Consider the following 18880-nt stretch of genomic DNA (forward strand, 5'->3'; position numbering starts at 1 on the left):
AAATTACTAAATGCTGAGATAACATATACATCAAATCCTAGAGGGAATGGAGAAGCAAACCCATTTAGAATAAATAAAAAGTTATTTAGAATAAAGAAGAATCTTAGTTTATTGTAGGTATCATCTATAAGAATTTTATAAACTGAAAATACAAAATTAGATTATGTTTTATGTAATGAATTGCCTGATTGGTTACCAACAAAAAATTCAAGAAGTATTCTTCACCGTAGAGATGAAGTAAAGAACAGTAATACTATGCAGTTCTTCCTTGGTCATCTTTGTCAGGGGCAGGAGATTGAACATTATCTTTATCTTATCTTGTACATGAATATATATAATATAGCTTTTCCTATCTAAATTAAAATCTCATATGGGGAAGCAGCAGCAGCATGGGGAGGTAGTTGGTTTGAACATTAGATTTTCTTGTGTGCATTGCTAGCCTTAGGAAAAAAGCATAATTACATAATTTTCCACAGGAAAAAGAAATAATGGATTCTTGCTTTTTTCTGCCTTTAGTTCAGTGTTTTCCAGCACCTAACATAACTTGTAAGGATTTTGGTGGCAACGAAACACATTTTACTGGAAACGAAGTTGGTTTTCTCAAGCCTATATCTTGCCGAAATGTGTAAGTATATTACTGAAGCTAAATTTTCAGATCTACTTGCCTGAGTTAAATCTCAGCTGGGTGGAATGAAGAGTAAAGAGTTAATTTATAAGGAGAATCCTGGACTAATATAACTTTTATCTTTTTGCTTTTGTCAGAAGACCTCTATTTTAAGTGTGTGTATTGTTTTAAAAATGAAGTTTACCAAGTAAAGTTTAGTAGTTCACTGTATGGGATAAATAGACTGAGTGGCTTCAGGTCATGTCATTCAGTCAGTTTATGCTACAAAATGGGTTATGAAAAAATTCTGTTTCAAAAATTTGGGGACTTTCTGGAGTGCAAATAAGGGACTACGTACCTACATTATTAAAAGAATGCTAATTAGTAATCATTTGCATTTTGAAACTTGGTTTCATTCTTTGTAATTGGTTTGGATGATGAGTGATAATGTTAAACAATTCAGAAGTTAGTTTTTTTATATTAAGACAAATGACTTTATTTTGTTGGGAATATTCTTAAAGAACTTTTAAGTTGGCTGTTTATTTTTGCTGCAGTAAAGCTGACAGTTTATTCTTATATTGCTACTTTGTACTGAAAGTATGATTTAGTTTTACCCATTTTTATTAATTCCTGGCATTGTATTTTTACCTTTTACTGTATGTTGTTACATTTTATATAATGGTACCTATTTTGCAGTTGTATAAAGAAAGGCCACTATTCGTTTCTGCAAGTTCCATTAGAATTCTTAGAAATTACTACTAGAGTCTTTTTTTCTCTTCTTTTGACCCTACTTTACAAAGTTAATGAGGAGCTTTAGATTCTATCTTGCTGTGTAATCCAATCACTTAAGCTTCTTGGGTTCTAAGATTTCTCATTAGTAAAATAATAATTGTTAAGAGGAATTATTTTCAAAGTACTTAGATATGGTTTAGTCAGTTTTTAAATTTATAGATTGATATTTCCAAATGACAAATACTTTGTTAAGTGTTGGTGGTCCAAGAAAACATTTGTTGAGAACCACTCAAGTTGGACACTGCAGATTCATTTTACCTGTAATGTTCACATCACAATGATCTGCCACTTAATTTCCAAGTTAATTCTAATTTTTCTTTTAATGTCTCTTAGTAGATTAGACTGAAATACAACTGAGCTATACTAATCATGCTCACAAGACATTCATGTCAATTGTGATAAGAAATATAATTATCAAGGAAACTAGATACTCCAAGCCTACTGGCCAACTTATTTCTCTCCTATAGTAAAGTCCAAAATTCCAAAATAGGATTTGCTTGATGAGCATTGAATCAGAACAAAAGGAGTTAGGTTGATGGATAATTTTAATGATAAATCACAAAAGTAAGATAACCTAGTGCATTACTTTCCTCTATCAGAATATTCAGTATGTGCCTTTCAAACAACCACCTGCTGGTCAGCTACTGAATAAGACTCACTGACAAGTTGTTAATTCATTGAGTGCTCCCTTTTCCAGTTTACATAGTTTCCTTCTCCTGTTGGCATATCCTTTCATAATATTGATACTTGATTAAGACTCCATCTTACTATCACAGATGTGGCCATTCTGTAATGTATTCTTTAGCAACTGAAGTCTATTAACTATGTCTAATCAAGTTACCAAGCACACCTGTTTATCCTGCCCATCTACGCTAGTTGGAGCAACCTACCTGTTGTAATAGATGCCTTAAGAATTTTAGTGGCTTAACCCAGTAAATTTTATTTCTCACTCATATCATAATCCAATTTGTTTTGATTTGGAGGTCTGCATGGGGTGAAGGAAGTGATAGTTGCTCCATGCATACATGCAGGGGTCTTGTACCTTTCATCTTGTGCCTTGACTTCCTCTAGTCCTTGGAGTCTGTTCCATTCAGCCAACAGATGGAAAGAGGAGATGGAACACCTATAGACATGTTTCATGGACCAGACATGGCATACATGATGGCTTACATCACTGCTGTCCTCATTCTATTGGCCAGAACTAAGTGATGGCTGCATTTAACTGCAAAGTGAGCTAGAATATATTAATACACAGGCATACCTCAGAGATATCATGAGTTTGGTTGCAGATCAATGCAATAAAGCAAGTTACACGAATCTTCTGGTTTCCCTGTGTATATAAAAGTTATGTTTATACTACGTGTAGTCTATTGTGTGCAATATTGTGTCCAAAAAACCGTACCTTAATTTAAAAATAATGCTGTTGGAAAAATGGCACTGACAGACTTGCCTGGTGAAGGGTTGATACAGACCTTCAATTTGTAAAAAACCTCAGTTTCTCTGTAGAGCGCAATAACACAAAGCACATCAAAACAAGGTATGTGTATAGTTTAGCCGTATGCCTGTGAGAAAAAGGAACCTGATTTGATGAACAGTTAGATAAATCTTTGCTGCACCACCAGTTTTTAGAGTATTCTTTAGGGTGATTTATTTATATAGATCACTGCTTTTCTAATTTCATTCCCCTTACTAGCCAAGCTTTTTGAGAGGCTTGTTTCTGTATGAACTTTTAGTCTAATGCAGTATAGCTTTTGGCCATACTAAAATTTGCCAGTGATCTTTGTTGCTATATCAAATGGATATTTATAGTCTACAATCCTTCTACAGCATTTGGTATTCCTTTTTCTTAAAATACTTTCTTTCCTTGGCTTACAGTATAAAACACACTTCAATTTCCTTTGATTCCTATTATTTTCCTTCTTTCTTATATCTTGATATTCACAAGATTATGTCCTTGGTCCTCTTCTCTTCTTCATTCATCCACCCCTTTGGTTTCTCATACCATCTTTATATAAAGATCCCAAACTGAATCTATTGTCTCTTCCTTCAATCATTTCCTCCTTTGTATTAGTGAATGCAGCTGTTCTATCCAGTTCCTTAAGCAGAAACTTTGGAGTCATTCTCCAAAGAATGACTCATTCCCCACATTTAGTCTGGCTGCTTCTGCCTTTAATATTTTCCAGTTTTGTTTCCTTTTCTCTTCCACTGCTAGTAGCCAGTAGATTATCACTTGAGTTTCTACCAAGTCTCCCAGTTTATTTCTCTACCGCTATTCTGGTAGGTATTTTGCCTCAGGGCAAAATCTGACATCCTTGTAATATTGGCTGCATAGACAGGATCTCTGGGCTGTTTACTATCTCCCCCAACTCCCTGAAAATGTCTTAATTTTGAGTGCAATGCAAAAAATAGGATTATAAGCAGGAGACATGATCAGATTTGACTTTAAAATGATGATTCCAGCTACCTCTTTATTTCTTTACTCTTATTTGTAGCAACTCCTTGAAAGGATTATCTATGCTTTTCTTTAGGTTTTTTTCCAACTTTTAAAAATTGAATTAACATTGGTTTGTAACATGTTTCATGTATACATTATAATTCAACTTCTATATATACTGCAGGCTGTTTGCCACCAAGTCTAGTTCCCATCCATCATTGTGCAGTTGATCACCTTTACCCGTTTCATCCACCTCCCACCTACCTTCACCTCTGGGGACTACCAGTATCTTCTGTTTCAGTGTGGTTTTTTTCATGTTATTTTTTTGTTGTTCATTTACTTATTTTTCATATGTGCCACATATGAGCAAAATGGGCTTCCCTGATGGCTCAGTGGGTAAAGAATCCCCCTGCAGTGCAGGAGACACAGAAGACAACAGGTTCAATCCCTGAGTCAGGAAGATGCCCTGAAGGAGGAAATGGCACCCCACTCCAATATTCTTGCCTGGAAAATCCCATGGCCAGAGGAGTCTGATGGGCTGCAGTCCATGGGGTCACAAAGAGTCGGACATAACTGAGCATGAGCATGGACTATGTCCCATTGTCTCTGCAAGGCTCAGGCCCAGCCATGAGCGAAATCATATGATATTTGTCTTTTTCTATCTCACTTCTTTCACTCAACACAATGTCCTCAAGATCTGTCCATGTTGTCACAAATGGCAAGTGTTTTTGTTTTTTTTTTTAGTGAATGAGTAGTAGTCTTGTATGTTTCAGAGAAGGCAATGGCAACCCACTCCAGTACTCGCAAGAGAGTCCATGGAGAATCTCCGTCCATGGAGAATCCCATGGACGGAGGAGCCTGGTAGGCTGCAGTCCATGGGCTCACTAGGACTGGACATAACTGAGTGACTTCACTTTCATGCATTGGAGAAGGAAATGGCAACCCACTCCAGTGTTCTTGCCTAGAGAATCCCAGGGACAGGGGACCCTAGTGGGCTGTCGTCTATGGGGTCGCACAGAGTCGGACACAACTGAAGCGACTTAGCAGCAGCAGCAGCATATAGAGATAGAAATAAAACTCTTTGAATTCTACTTGTATGTTTAGATATGTGTATATATCTTTTTTATCTGTTCACTCACCAGTGGGCCTTAGGTTGTTTCCACATCTTGGCTATTGTTAATAATGCTGCAGTGAATATTGGAATGCTTATATATTTTTGAATTAGTATTTCCTTATTCTTTGGATAAATACCCAGACGTGGAATAGCTAGATCATATGGTAATTTTATTCTTAATTTTTTGAGTAATCTCCATACTGTTTTTCATAGTGGCTGCTCCAAATTACATTTACCAGCAAATCATGAGCGTTCCCTTTTTCTCCACATCCTTTCCAACATCTCGTTTTTTCTTGTTTTTATGATAATAGCCATTTTAATGTGTGAGATGATACCTCATTGTGGTTTTAATTTGCATCTCTCTGATGATTTGTGATATTGAACATCTTCTTTTCAAGTGCCTATTAGCCATATCTTTAATGGAAAATTGTTCAGATCCCATGCCCATTTTTAAGTTAGGTTGTTTTGTTGTAATTGAGCTGTATGATAAGAATTGCACTGAATCTGTAGATTCTATTAGGTAATTTGTATTTTAGCAATGTTAATTCTTCCATTTCATGAGCATGGGATATTTTTACATTTCTTTGTGTTTTCTTCAATTAATTTCAATAATGTCCTATAGTTTTCAGTGTACAGGTCTTTCATTTCCTTGGTTAAATTTATTCCTAGGTATTCCATTCTTTTTGTTGCAATTGTAAATAGGATTTTTTAAACTTCTTTTTCTTCTAGTTGTTAATATATATTAACAACTTATATATTAAGATATATTAAGAGAGCAGATTTTTGTATATTGATTTTCTACCTTGCTGTTTTACTGTATTTATTATTTCTAATAATTTTTTTTGGTAGAATGTTTAGGGTTTTCTGTATATAAAATTGTGTCATCCACAAACAGTGACGCTTTTACTTCTTCCTTGCCAATATGGTTGTCTTTTATTTTTTTTTCTTGCCTAATTGCTCTGGCTATGAATTCCAGTATTACTTTGAATAAGAGTGATAAGAGTGGGTATCCTTATTTTGTTCCTGATCTTAGAGGGGAAAGCTTTCAATTTGTCACTGCTAAATATAATAGCTATGGGTTTGTTATATACGGCCTTTACTATGTAGAAGTACATTCCTTCTATATTCATTTTATTGAAAGTTTTTTTTTTATCATAAATGAATGTTGAATCTTGTCAGATGCTTTTTCTGCATAAATTGAGATGATCATATGATTTTTATTCATTTTGTTAATATGGTGTATCACATTGATTTGCAAATGAACCATCCTTGCTTTCCTGTAATAATCCCATTTGATCATGGTATGTAATCCTTGTAAAGTATTGTTGTATTTGGTTTACTAATATTTTGTTGAGGATGTTTGCATCTGTGTTCATCAGAGATACTGTTTTGTAATTTTCTTCTCTTTTGATGTCCTTATCTTATTTTGGTATCATAGTAATGTTGGTTTTCTAAAATGAGTTAAGAAGTGTCTGCTCCTCTTCAGTTTTCTGGAAGAGGTTGAGAAAGATAGGTATTAAATCTTTGAATGTTTGGTAGAGTTCACCAGGGAAACCATCTGCTCCTGGACTTTGTTTTTTTTGCGGGGGGGGGGGGGTTGACTATCATTTTAATCTCTTAGTTGGTAATTGAGCTATTCAAATTTTCTATTTCTTATGGATTCAGTCTTGGAAAGCTGTATGATTCTAAAATTTATCTAAGTTGTCCAATTTATTGGCATACAGTTATTCATAGTAGTCACTTATAAGCCTTTATATTGGGTTGACCAAAAAGTTCTTTCTGGATAAGATGACATGAAAAAACCTGAATGATCTTTTTGGCCAACCCAGTATTTCTTTGATATCCATTGTAACTTTTCCTCTTTTATTTCTGATTTTACTTATCTGAGTTCTCTCTTTTTTTAAGTGAGTCAGGTTGAAGGTTTGTCAACTTTATCTTTTCAAAGAACCAGCTCTTAGTTTCATTAATCTTTTCTATTTTCTTTTTGGTCTCTGTTTCATTTATTTCCAATTTCATTTTTATTATTTCCTTCCTTCTACTGATTTTGGGCTTCATTTTTTTTTCCCTTCTTTTTTCTAGTTTCTTTAAATGTATGGTTAGATTATTTGTGATTTTTCTTGTTTCTTGAAGTAGACCTGTATTTCTATAAACCATTCTCTTAGTACTGATATTACATGTGTGTCAGAGATTTTGGTATGTTGTATTTTCATTTCTCTTCAGATATTTTTAAAATTTCCCCTTTAATTTTTTCACTGATGCAATAGTTGTTCAATAGTTTGTTTAATCTCCACATATTTATGATTTTTTCAGCTTTCTTAAAATTGATTTTTAGTTTCATACCACTGTGGTCAGAAAAGATACTTGATATAATTTCAGTCTTCTTAAATTTATTAAAGCTTGTTCTGTGCCCCAGCAGATGGTTTATCCTTGAGAACATTCTGTATGCCCTTAAGAAATATGTTTATTCTACAGATTTTGGATAGAATGTTCTGTATACATCTATTATTAAGTCTCTTTGGTCTAGTGTTTCATTTAAGGTTGAGTTTTCCTTGTTCTCTTTCTGTCTGTGTGATCTATCCATTTATTGTGGGTTGTTAACATCTCCTCTCACTGTGATGCTGTCAGTTTCTCCCTTTAAGTCAGTTATATGCGTTATATATTTTGTGCTCTGTTGTTAGGTGCATATATATTAATGAATATGTTTTCTAAATAAATTATACCCTTTATCGTTAGTATATAATGCCCATCTTTGTCTCTTGTTAACTTTTTTGGTCTAAAGTCTGTTTTGTCTGATGTGAGTATGGTTATGCCTGCTTTCTTTTGGCCGCCATTTGCTTAGAGTATCATTTTGCAATCCTTTACTTAGAACTGAGATGAGTCTCCTAGAATCAGCATATAGTTGGGTCTTATGTTTTAATCCATCCAGGCATTCTCTGTCTTCTGCCTGGTGAATTCAATCTATTTACATTCAGAGAGTGTGTGTGTGTGTGTGTGTGTGTGTTTACCATGCTGTGTGGCATGCAGGATCTTAGTTTCCCAACCCGGGATCGAACCCATGCCCCCTGCAATGGAAGAACAGTCTTAACCACTGGACCACCAGGGAAGTTCCTATTTAGTGTGATTATTGAGTATGAGGACTTGGTATTGCCATTTATCTTTTGTTTTCTGGTTGTTCTGTAGTTCCATTGTTTCTTTTTCTTTGCATTCCTGTGCAAGGGAATGGTAGTCTTCTATGATGTTTTTCTCAGTTTTCTCTCCTTTTTTTATGTTTTGGGTCTCTGCTCTAGATTTTTGTTTTGTGGTTGTCAATGAGGTTTGTATAAACATCTCAAAGATAGTCCTTTTTCTGTTGGTAGTATCTTTTTAAAAATTTTTATCTATTTATTTTTGGCTGTACTGGATCTTCGTTACTGCACAGGCTTTTCTCTACTTGTGGTGGGTGGGGGCTACTCTCTAGCTGTGGTGTACGGGCTTCTCATTGCGATGGCTTCTCTTGTTATGGAGCACAGGCTCTAGGGCTGCACGGGCTTTGGTAGTTGCAGCACATGAGCTCGTATGTAGCTTCTGGACTCTAGAGCACAGTCTCAGTAGTTGTGGCACACGGGCTTAGTTGCTTCTCAGCATGTGGGATCTTCCCAGCCCAGGGATCGAACCCGTGTCTCCTGCCTAGGCAGGCAGATTCTTTACCACTGAGCCACCAGGGAAGTCCTGTTGGTAGTATCCTATCCTCCTATTCCTAGAGAGGTTGCATCTTTTTTCCTTTTTCCCTTTTATATTTTTGTTGTCACAAGTATGTCTCAGTGTAGAATACTGTGAATTCATTAACAAATTGATGTAGCTATAGTTACTTTTTTTCACCCTTTAATCTTTGCTGTAACTAAGTGTTTAACAACCTGTTTTTAATGATTTGTGTTTTGTTTTAATTTGGCTGTGCCGAGTCTTCATTTCAGCATGCGGGATCTTTGTTGCCACATACTGGATATTTAGCTGTGGCATGTGGGGTCTAGTTTCCTGACTAGGGATTGAACTGGGGCCCCCTGCATTCAGAGTGCAGAGTCTTAACCACTGGACCACCAATAAATTCCCAGCAACCTATTCTGATATATAGTTACTGTTTTCTGATTCTGCTTATTAGCTTAAAATTTTTTGGACTTTTGCTTTTTCATTTCAAGTAGAAGAATTTTTTTAAGCATTTCTTGTAAAGAAAGTCTAGAGATGATAAATTCCCTCAACTTCTGTTTGTCTGGGAATGCCTTTATTTCTCCATGTATCTGAATGAAACTTATGCTATATAGAGTATTCTTGGCTGATAGTTTTTGTCTTTCAATATTTTGAGTTTGTCATTTTACTCTCTCCTGGCCAATGGAGTTTCTGCTGAGAAATCTGCTGATCACCTAGGGGGGTACCTTAGTAGGTTGCTGTCTTTTTCCCCCCTGGCTGCCTTTAAAGTTGTTTCTTTGTCATTGACTTTTGACAGTTTTAATGTGTCTTGGGGAAGGTCTTTTTAGGTGTTCTATTTGCTATGTGGGCTTGTATATCTAACTCCTTTCCCAGATTTGAGACATTCTCAGCCACTCCAGTACTTTTGCCTGGAGAATCCCACGGACAGAGGTGCCTGGTCGGCTGCAGTCCATGGGGTCGCTAAGAGTCGGACACGACTGAGCGACTTCCCTTTCACTTTTCACTTTCATGCATTGGAGAAGGAAATGGCAGCCCACTCCAGTGTTCTTGCCTGGAGAATCCCAGGGATGGAGGAGCCTGGTAGGCTGCCGTCTATGGGGTCACACAGAGTCGGACACAACTGAAGTGACTTAGCAGCAGCAGCAGCAGCAGCTATTACTTAGAAGTGGGCAACAGAAGATGAGATGGTTGGATGACATCACCAACTCAATGGACATGAGTCTAAGTAAGCTCTGGGAGTTGGTGATGGATAGGGAAGCCTGGCGTGCTGCAGTCCATGGGGTCACAGAGTCAGACATGACTGAGTGACTGAACTGAACAGCTATTACTTCCTTAAATAAGCTGTTTCCTTCTCCTTCTCTTTTCTTTCTGGTACACCCATTGTCCTTATGTTGCCTTTCTAATGGAGTTGGATAGTTCTTGTAGTTTCTTCATTAAAAAAAAAACTTAGTTCTTGCTCCTCTTTCACCTGAATCATTTCTCAGTTTCTGTCTTTAAGCTCACTAATTCTCTCTTCCATATGGTCTACTCTATTTCTATTGTTTTTTTAATGCCATTCTTCATATCATTTATTGAGTTCTTCAGCTTCATAACTTGTTTGGTTCAGAGTTTCAGTCTCTTGGATAAAATATTCCTTCTTTTCATTAATTTTTTCCTTAGTTCATTGAACTGTTTTTCTGTTTTCTTGTAGCATGTTGAGTTTCTTCCTGATAGCTATTTTGAATTCTCTATGAGACCACGTAGAGATTTTAAGTGATTTTAAGTTTGGTTTCTGGAGAATTGTCATTTTCTTTTTCTGATGCTGTGTTACTGTGGCTTTCCATGGTGCTTGATGAGTTAGTTGTTCCTTTGCTGGCATGCTTGAGGTAGTGAATACCTTTCTCATTTAGGTAAAACTTTATTTTCTTTGATTCTCACAGTTCAACAGGTTGGTAATTAGAGTTCTTTCTTTTGTTTTTCAGTAGATGGCACTGCAGCACAATTTGTAGCTTGGTTTCGCTGACCTGAGCTGCCTCTGGCTATATTTAATTGGCACTTTCTGCCCTCTGTCACCTCTGCCAGAGGTGTCACCAGTGCCCTCATCATCTCTGCTTCTTTCCTGTGGGGTTACTGGTGCCTTGATGCTGCGAGAGTTGCTGTCGTTGCTGGCATCACCACCAGGGACACCAGGATGGCAGTTCTCTCTGCCACAAGTGGGGTTGCCTGTGCTGTGGACTCTGCTGCAGCGGTGAGGGCAGGGGAGAGCCAGGTTTGTGGGTGCTGTAGGATGGCACAGAGTCATGGGCACTGCTGTCTTCCTTAAGCCTGCTCTGTTCTATATTTTGCCCTCATTGTTGCCAGAATTGCTCTTAGTGAGGTCACTAATGCTCTCCTCTTGGTTAAATTTAGTGGTAAATTCTCAGGCATTCTTATATCATCCATCAGTCACATTTGGCACAGTTGATCACTCTGTTCTTCTTAATACACTGACTTCACTTGACTTCCAAGATACCACACACTTTTTTTTTTTTTTACTTTTTTATTTTGTATTGGAGTAAAGCCGATTAACAATGTGATAATTTCAGGTGGACAGCATAGGGATTAAGCCATACGTATACATGTATTCGTTCTCTCCTAAAACTCCCCTCCCATCCAGGCTGGTTCATAACATTGAGAAGAGTTCCCTGTGTAATACAGTAGATCCATGTTGACACCACACTCTTTTCCTCACTGTTACTCCTTTCTGGTTTCGTCTCTTGATCTGGGAAGATCTGTTGTACATTATTGTGACAATAGCTCCCAAATCCTCCCCTGCAGTCTATCTTCAGCATAGCAACTAGAGTGACTGTTTTTACACCATGCCTCTGCTTACCTCTGCACTAGCTTCACATATCACTCAGAGTAAAAGATGGTGGTGTTATATCACTTAACAATGGTAGTCAAGGCCCTGCATGATCTGCCCTCTTTGCCCTGTTCTCTCTCTGACCTTGTCTCCTTCTGTTCTTCCCCTCTCCTACTCCATTCCTCTTATACTTGCTTCATTAATAGACCTTGAACATGCCAGGTAGGCTGCCTTTGCAACAGCAGTTTCTTTTGTCTGGCACACTCTTTCATCAGAGGCATGGCATGGCTAAATCTCTTACCTCCCTTAGGTCTTTGCTGAAATACCACCTTCTCAATGAAGCTTACTCTTGTCACTCCACTTAAATGGCCCTTATCTGTATCCCTGGCATTCTAAATTCCCTATATACCCTAATCCACTTCTTTTTTCATAGCATTTATGACTGTTTTTTTTTTAGTATTTATTTATTTAGCCATACCAAGTCTTAGTTGCACATGTGGGGTGGGGTCTTCAAACTTCATGTCTGCATATGGGATATTTTAGTTGCAGCATATGGGATCTAGTTCCCTGATCAGGGCTTGAACCTGGGCCCCCTGCATTATGAGCACAGTCTTAGCCACTGGACCACCAGGGAAGTCCTTCTTTATGACTTTCTAACACACAGTTTCTTTTTAAAATATGTTTAGGTTTATGGGCTTCCCTCATAGCTTAGTTGGTAAAGAATCTGCCTGCAATGCAGGAGACCCTGGTTTGATGCCTGGGTCGGGAAGACCCCCTGGAGAAAGGATAGGCTGCCCACTCCAGTAGTCTTGGGCTTCCCTTGTGGCTCAGCTGGTTAAGAATCTGCCTGCAATACGGGAGACCTGAGTTCATTCCCTGGGTTGGGAAGATTCCCTGGAGAAGGGAAAGGCTGATTACTCCAGTATTCTTTCTGGTGTAGAGAACTCCATGGACTGTATAGTCCATGGGGTCGCAAAGAGTTGGACACAACTGAGCGACTTTCACTTAGGTTTATTACTTGCTGCCACTAGATTGTAAGCTCTTTAAAGGCAGGAATTTTTATCTCTTCTGTGCATTAATATTTCCCAGTAGCCTGAAATAGTCCCTGGCACTTAGTAGCCACCCAAAAAGCATTAATTGAATGGATGAATGAACTGATTAACAGTAATAATTAACATTATTTTCTAAAATGTTTACATGTTGGAAATATATGAATGTGACATTCAGGTTCTGATTCTGTGCAGGAATGGCTATTCATACAAGGTGGCGGTTGCACTGTCTCTTTTCCTTGGATGGTTGGGAGCAGATCGATTTTACCTTGGATACCCTGCCTTGGGTGAGTGTATTTTATTAAAAAAAAAAAAAAATTCATGTGAAACTTGTAGGTAAATGTACCTGTTCTTAAAGATTAAATCTCTGCATACTATTAATAGTTAAGGTTCCATTTAGCTGGAGTTGAATAGTCAATGTTTTTCTCTGATTACAGAGCTAGCAGTTAGCTCTGTAGTGAACTTGGGTAAAAGATACTGACTTTACTTGGTTTTTTTTTTTACATCGTTATGAAAACACACACTCAAGACAGTGTAGTCATTAAGATAGTAGACTGGGGTTGTCATTGCTAGTGCTATGTACACATTGGGTATTCAATAAATGTTTTAGGAATAAATGCATATCTTTTCCTATCCCTCCAAAAATATTTGCCTTCTACCTGGATCTCTATCAGTGTTACTTTGGGAATAGAAACTACTTCTTTCAGGAGAAGTTGGGGTTATAACTGCAGCAACCAGTATAAGCTGGTGTGGAGCCTGATTATTACCCCTAGCATCCCTCCCCACACCTTCCTCCTGGTTATAATCTTTACATTTACCATAGTTACTAATGCTTCTGAAAGCTAGTTACATTTGATGATAACTTTTGTTTAAATAATACTTTCACGTGTCTCCCCTTATTTGAGTCTTAAAACTCTCTGAGTTTATCATCCTGTTTAAATCTGCTTTAACAGGTAGGGAAATTGTCACCAGAGAGGTTAAAGGATTTGCTACCTCTGACGGCCTTGCTTTATACTCTGATATATTTTTATCATCATTGTTTTATGGATAGGGAACTTGTCATGAGATTAAGAGATTTACCCAAGGACACTCAGCTAGTGACCTGAATTTGAACCCAAATACTCTGGCTCAAGAGATCATGCTTTATTTACTGTAGTACTTTGCTTCTATATTAGCCCTTCAGTGAGGAGTTTTAAAGTTTCTGAGTGCTCTGCTTTCTAGCTACCAAAGCTAATCTTATTCTTTCCATCTTGCTACCCACCAGAGATCAAAGAGGAATCTTCACTGTGAGGTTCAGTTCAGTTCATTCTCTCAGTCGTGTTCGACACTTTGCCACTCCATGGACTGAAGCACACCAGACTTCCCTGTCCATCACCAACTCCCAGAGCTGGCTCAAACTCATGTCCATTGAGTCAGTGACGCCATCCAACCATTTCATCCTCTGTTGTCCCCTTCTCCTCCTGTCGTCAATCTTTCCCAGCATCAGGGTCTTATCTAGTCAGGTCTTCGCATCAGGTGGTCAAACTATTAGAGCTTCAGCTTCAACATCAGTCCTTCCAATGAATATTTAGGACTGATTTCCTTTAGGTTTGACTGGTTTGATCTCCTTACAGCCTAAAGTACTTTCAAGAGTCTTATCCAATACCACAGTTCAAAAACATCAATTCTTTCGTGCTCAGCTTTCTTTAGGTCCAACTCTCACATCTGTACAGGACTACTGGAAAAACCATAGCTTGACTAGATGGACCTTTGTCGGTAAAGTAATGTCTCTGCTTTTTAATATGCTGTCTAGTTTGGTCATAGCTTTTCTTCCAAGGAGCAAGTGTCTTTTAATTTCATGGCTGCAGTCACCATCTGCAGTGATTTTGGAGCCCAAGAAAATAAAGTCTCTCACTGTTTCCACTGTTTCCCCATCTATTTGCCATGAAGTGCTGGGACCAGATGCCATGATCTTAGTTTTTTGAATGTTGAGTTTTAAGCCAACTTTTTCACTTCCTCTTTCACTTTCATCAGGAGGCTCTTTAGTTCTTCTTTGCTTTCTGTCATAAAGGTGTTGTCATCTGCATATCTGAGGTTATTGATATTTCTCCCTATAATTTTGATTCCAGCTTGTGCTTCATCCAGCCAGGCATTTCGCATGATGTACTCTGCATATAAGTTAAATAAGCAGGGTCACAATATACAGCCTTGACGTACTCCTTTCCTGATTTGGAACCAGTCTGTTGTTCCATGTCCGGTTCTAACTGTTGCTTCCTGACCTGCATACAGGTTTCTCAAGAGGCACGTCAGGTGGTCTGGTATTCCCATCTCTTGAAGAATTTTCCAGAGTTTGTTGTGATCCACACAGTCAAAGGCTTTGGCATAGTCAATGAAGCAGATGTTTTCTGCTTCTCTCTCTTTTCTTCCTTATATAAATTTTATGTCAGGATTAAATAAGGGAAATGTGTTGAGGGTGAGATTAAATTAAATTTAATAAGATCCAAACATTCCTTTAAGAAAAATTTTCTTTATAGATACTTTATGTATATAGCATTATTTCCTCTAATTGATTTATTCTCATACTTGTGCTGCTTTAGCTGAACCCTTTTTTCACCATGAAGCCTTATTTTTCTAATATTCTATCTTTGTGTTTTTAACTGTGTTAACATCTGTGATTTCTCTTTACATGGCAATAATTGGTATATTTTGTTTTGGCCATCTGTAGCATTGAAAGATTATGGATTCTCAAAAATAATAGCTCTTTTGGAGCAGTTAATGGGGGGAGAGATACTCCTTTCATGGTGATATTACTTTAAAGTGTAAATATTTTCTTATGAGAATAACAAAGTGTTGTGTGTTTTTAAGCCCCAAATTTCAAAGTCTTTGGTTATTGTATTCCTTTTTTCAAGTTTGGAGTTACCAGTTTGGACTGGCATATTATATCCACAGATCATGGGACAAATAAAGGTACAGGGATTTGTAGGTTAAACTCTTCTAAGATTTGAAAGCTCTCCTTTTTCGGTATAGGCACAAAAAGAATAGAGCTACCCAGTTACCAAATCATTACAGAATGCTTGGGCTTTGGCAAACAGCAGCTTCAGTATGAAATAATCTACATTCTCTAAAATGGTTACACAGAAGAGTATTTGCAAGACTCAACCTGTAATAAAGCAAAAAATACCCCCAGTTTTTTTAAACACCAAAAATTAATCTGTGTACTTTTTATTTTATACCCAAATAAATCCTTTTATTGAATTTGTATACTTTAAATGTAAAATTTAAGTCACTAAACTATAAATAAAGTACACTGAAAACATGAGCTTTTTGAATATCATCTGGCAGCAAAATCTTTTTGGAAGAATATATCTACGACAGTAATGACTTGGGATAAAAATGGATCCTTCTTGATTAGAAACATTTTTATTTGGAATTCCAAAACTTTAAAATCTAAATACATCATTTCTTTCCTTGATAAGATAAGTAAATAGGATCTGTACAAAGAGACCTAACAACTTTTTTACTTGGATAAAAAAATCAATCTACTTTTGGTTGTTCACAAATCCCTCCCTCCATCTTTTAAAAAATTAGTTTTGGTGCACCAAATAATGAAAAACATACAAGTAATGGTTTGCATTGGTTTTTATATCAAAAAGATTGTCCTCTGTATACCGGTGCCAAATCGAATCTTGCAGACAGAGTTTTGGATGAAGTAGAAAAGAATAGCTTTATTGCTTTGCCAGACAAGGAGGGACACGACAGACTCCTGCCCTCAAGAACTGTGTGTCCCAACCCAGGAGGATTTGATGAGGAGTTTTATAGCACTAGTTTCAAGGGTAGGGTTGCTGACAAGTGAGCATGTGTGCAGGGCCTGCACTCCGCTAATCTGGTCTCAGTTAATCTTGAAGAAAAGTGAAAAAAGTGAAAGTCACTCAGTCATGTAGACTCTTTGTGACCCCATGGACTATATAGTCCATGGAATTCTAGCCAGAATACTGGAGTGGGTACTCTTTGCCTTCTCCAGTTGATCTTCCCAACCCAGGTCTCCTGATTACGGGCAGATTCTTTACACCAGCTGAGCCACAAGGGAAGCCCAAGAATACTGGAGTGGGTAGCCTATCTTCTTTCCAGGGGATCTTCCCAACCTAGGAATCAAACCAGGGTCTCCTGCGTTGCAGGCAAATTCTTTTTCAACTAAACTGTCAGGGAAGCCCTAATCTTGATGAGCCTCTCTGATTCCTGGCCTCTTTTGGCTTGTTGGCTGCTCCTCCCCTGATTAGCAACTGTTCACATCTGCCATTTGGAACTCAGGAAAGGTCATGGAGGCTGGATTCTCTTCCCTTCAAAAAAGAAAACAGGGACAGAAAGGGCAGGAACACCACAGGGTCCTGGTCATTTTCAGTTTTAATAAATGCTGTTTAAAGTGTATGCTACTTTGTTTTTTTCAAGTTGATCATAGATTGTTTCTAGTTTTTTGATAGTCATACAACAAATATTCCTCAAACTCTGCCATACTGTTCAAGGAATTGACTTGAATGAGACAGATGAGAACCCTGTCTTCAGGAGTTTACATGGCATAGGAAGACAGAGAATTAATGAACAAACCAAGAAATAATTTCTGATCAACACTGTGATGGAAATAAATAGGAGACGTGTGATAGAGTTCTGGGCCTGTTGGGGGGAATAGCATGCTCGAAGAATTCTCTGAAGAAGTACCCTGAGATGAGAAGAGCTGCAGGAAGACCACCGTTGGAAGAGGGCATCATAAAGGCAAAGGCGCTGGCACCGTTCCATTTTCTTCATAGAGTAGCAGTTCATTGAAGACAAACGTTTTTCAAACCATCTCTTTTTGGCTGTGCTGGGTCTTTGTTGTTGCACGCGGGCTTTTCCGGTTGTGGTGAGTGGGGGCTGCTTTCTAGTTGTGGCTTGCAGGCTCAGTAGTTGTAGTGCAAGGGCTTAGTTGCCCAGTGGCCTGTGGAATATTCCCGGACCAGGGATCAAACACATGACCCCTACATTGGCAGGCAAATTCTTAAGCACTGGACCACCAGAATGCGAAGTCATGTGGGCCTTAGGAAACAAAATGGTTGTCTGAGGAGGTCTTACAAATAGCTGTGAAAAGAAGAGGAGCAAAAGGCAAAGGAGAAAAGGAGAGATATATCCATCTAAATACGGAGTTCGAAAGATTAGCAAGGAGAGATAAGAAAGTCTCCCTAAGTGATCAATGCAAAGAAATAGAGAAAAACAATAGAATGGGAAAGACTAGAGATCTTGTCAAGAAAATTATAGACACCAAGGGAACATTTCACGTAAAGATGGGCGCAATAAAGGACAGAAACGGTATGGACCTAAGAGAAGCAGAAGATATTAAGAAGATGTGGCAAGAATACACAGAAGAACTGTACAAAAAAGATCTTAATGACCCAGACAACCAAGATGGTGTGATCACTCACCTAGAGCCAGACATCCTAGAGTGCAAAGTCAAGTGGGCCTTAGGAAGCATCACTATGAACAAAGCTAGTGGAGATGATGGAATTCCAGCTGAGCTATTTCAAATCCTAAAAGATGATGCTGTTAAAGTGCTTCACTCAATTTACCAGCAAATTCAGAAAACTAAGCAGAAGCCACAGGACTGGAAAAGGTTAGTTTTCATTCCAATCCCAAAGAAAGGCAATTCCAAAGAATGCTCAAACTACTGCACAGTTGTACTCATCTCACATGCTAGCAAAGTAATGCTCAAAATTCTCCAATCCAGGCTTCAAGAGTATATGAACCATGAACCTCCAGGTGTTCAAGCTGGATTTAGAAAAGGTAGAGAAACAAGAGATCAAATTGCCAACATTCGTTGGATCACAGAAAAAGCAAGAGAGTTCTAGAAAAACATCTACTTCTGCTTTATTGACTATGCCAAAGTCTTTGACTGTGTGGATCACAATAAACTGAAAAATTCTTCAAGAGATGGGAATACCAGACCACCTGACCTGCCTCTTGAGAAATCTGTATGTAGGTCAAGAAGCAACAGTTAGAACTGGACATGGAACAACAAACTGGTTCCAAATTGGGAAAGAAGTAGGTGAAGGCTGTATGTTGTCACCCTGCTTATTTAACTTATATGCAGAGTACATCATGCGAAATGCCTGGCTGGATGAAGCACAAGCTGGAATCAGTATTCCTGGGAGAAGTAGCAAAAACCTCAGATATGCAGATGACACCATCCTTATGGCCAAAAGCAAAGAAGAACTAAAGAACCTTACGATGAAAGTGAAAGAGGAGAGTGAAAAAGTTGGCTTAAAACTCAGCATTCAGAAAACTATGATCATGGCATCTGGTCCCAGCACTTCATGGCAAATAGATGGGGAAACACTGAAAACAGTGAGAGACTTTATTTTCTTGGGCTCCAAAATCACTG

General features: G+C 37.9%; 1 protein-coding gene across 2 annotated transcripts in view; it reads left to right on the forward strand.

Moving 5' to 3' along the window:
* TM2D1 (TM2 domain containing 1) overlaps nt 1–18880 on the forward strand; it is a 50920-nt gene that overhangs the window by 12185 nt on the left and 19855 nt on the right. For both annotated transcript variants that reach the window (XR_824731.1, XM_010833914.1), the window contains exons 3-4: nt 517–625; nt 12691–12782. Coding sequence is in view for 1 of the 2 variants with exons in the window: in XM_010833914.1 (XP_010832216.1) it covers nt 517–625; nt 12691–12782 (201 nt within the window). In the remaining variant the exon portion in view is untranslated. The remainder of the gene's footprint in view (nt 1–516; nt 626–12690; nt 12783–18880) is intronic.

Source organism: Bison bison, unplaced genomic scaffold (genome assembly GCF_000754665.1).
Source record: "Bison bison bison isolate TAMUID 2011002044 unplaced genomic scaffold, Bison_UMD1.0 scf7180017863957, whole genome shotgun sequence".
Classification (NCBI taxonomy): domain Eukaryota; kingdom Metazoa; phylum Chordata; class Mammalia; order Artiodactyla; family Bovidae; genus Bison; species Bison bison.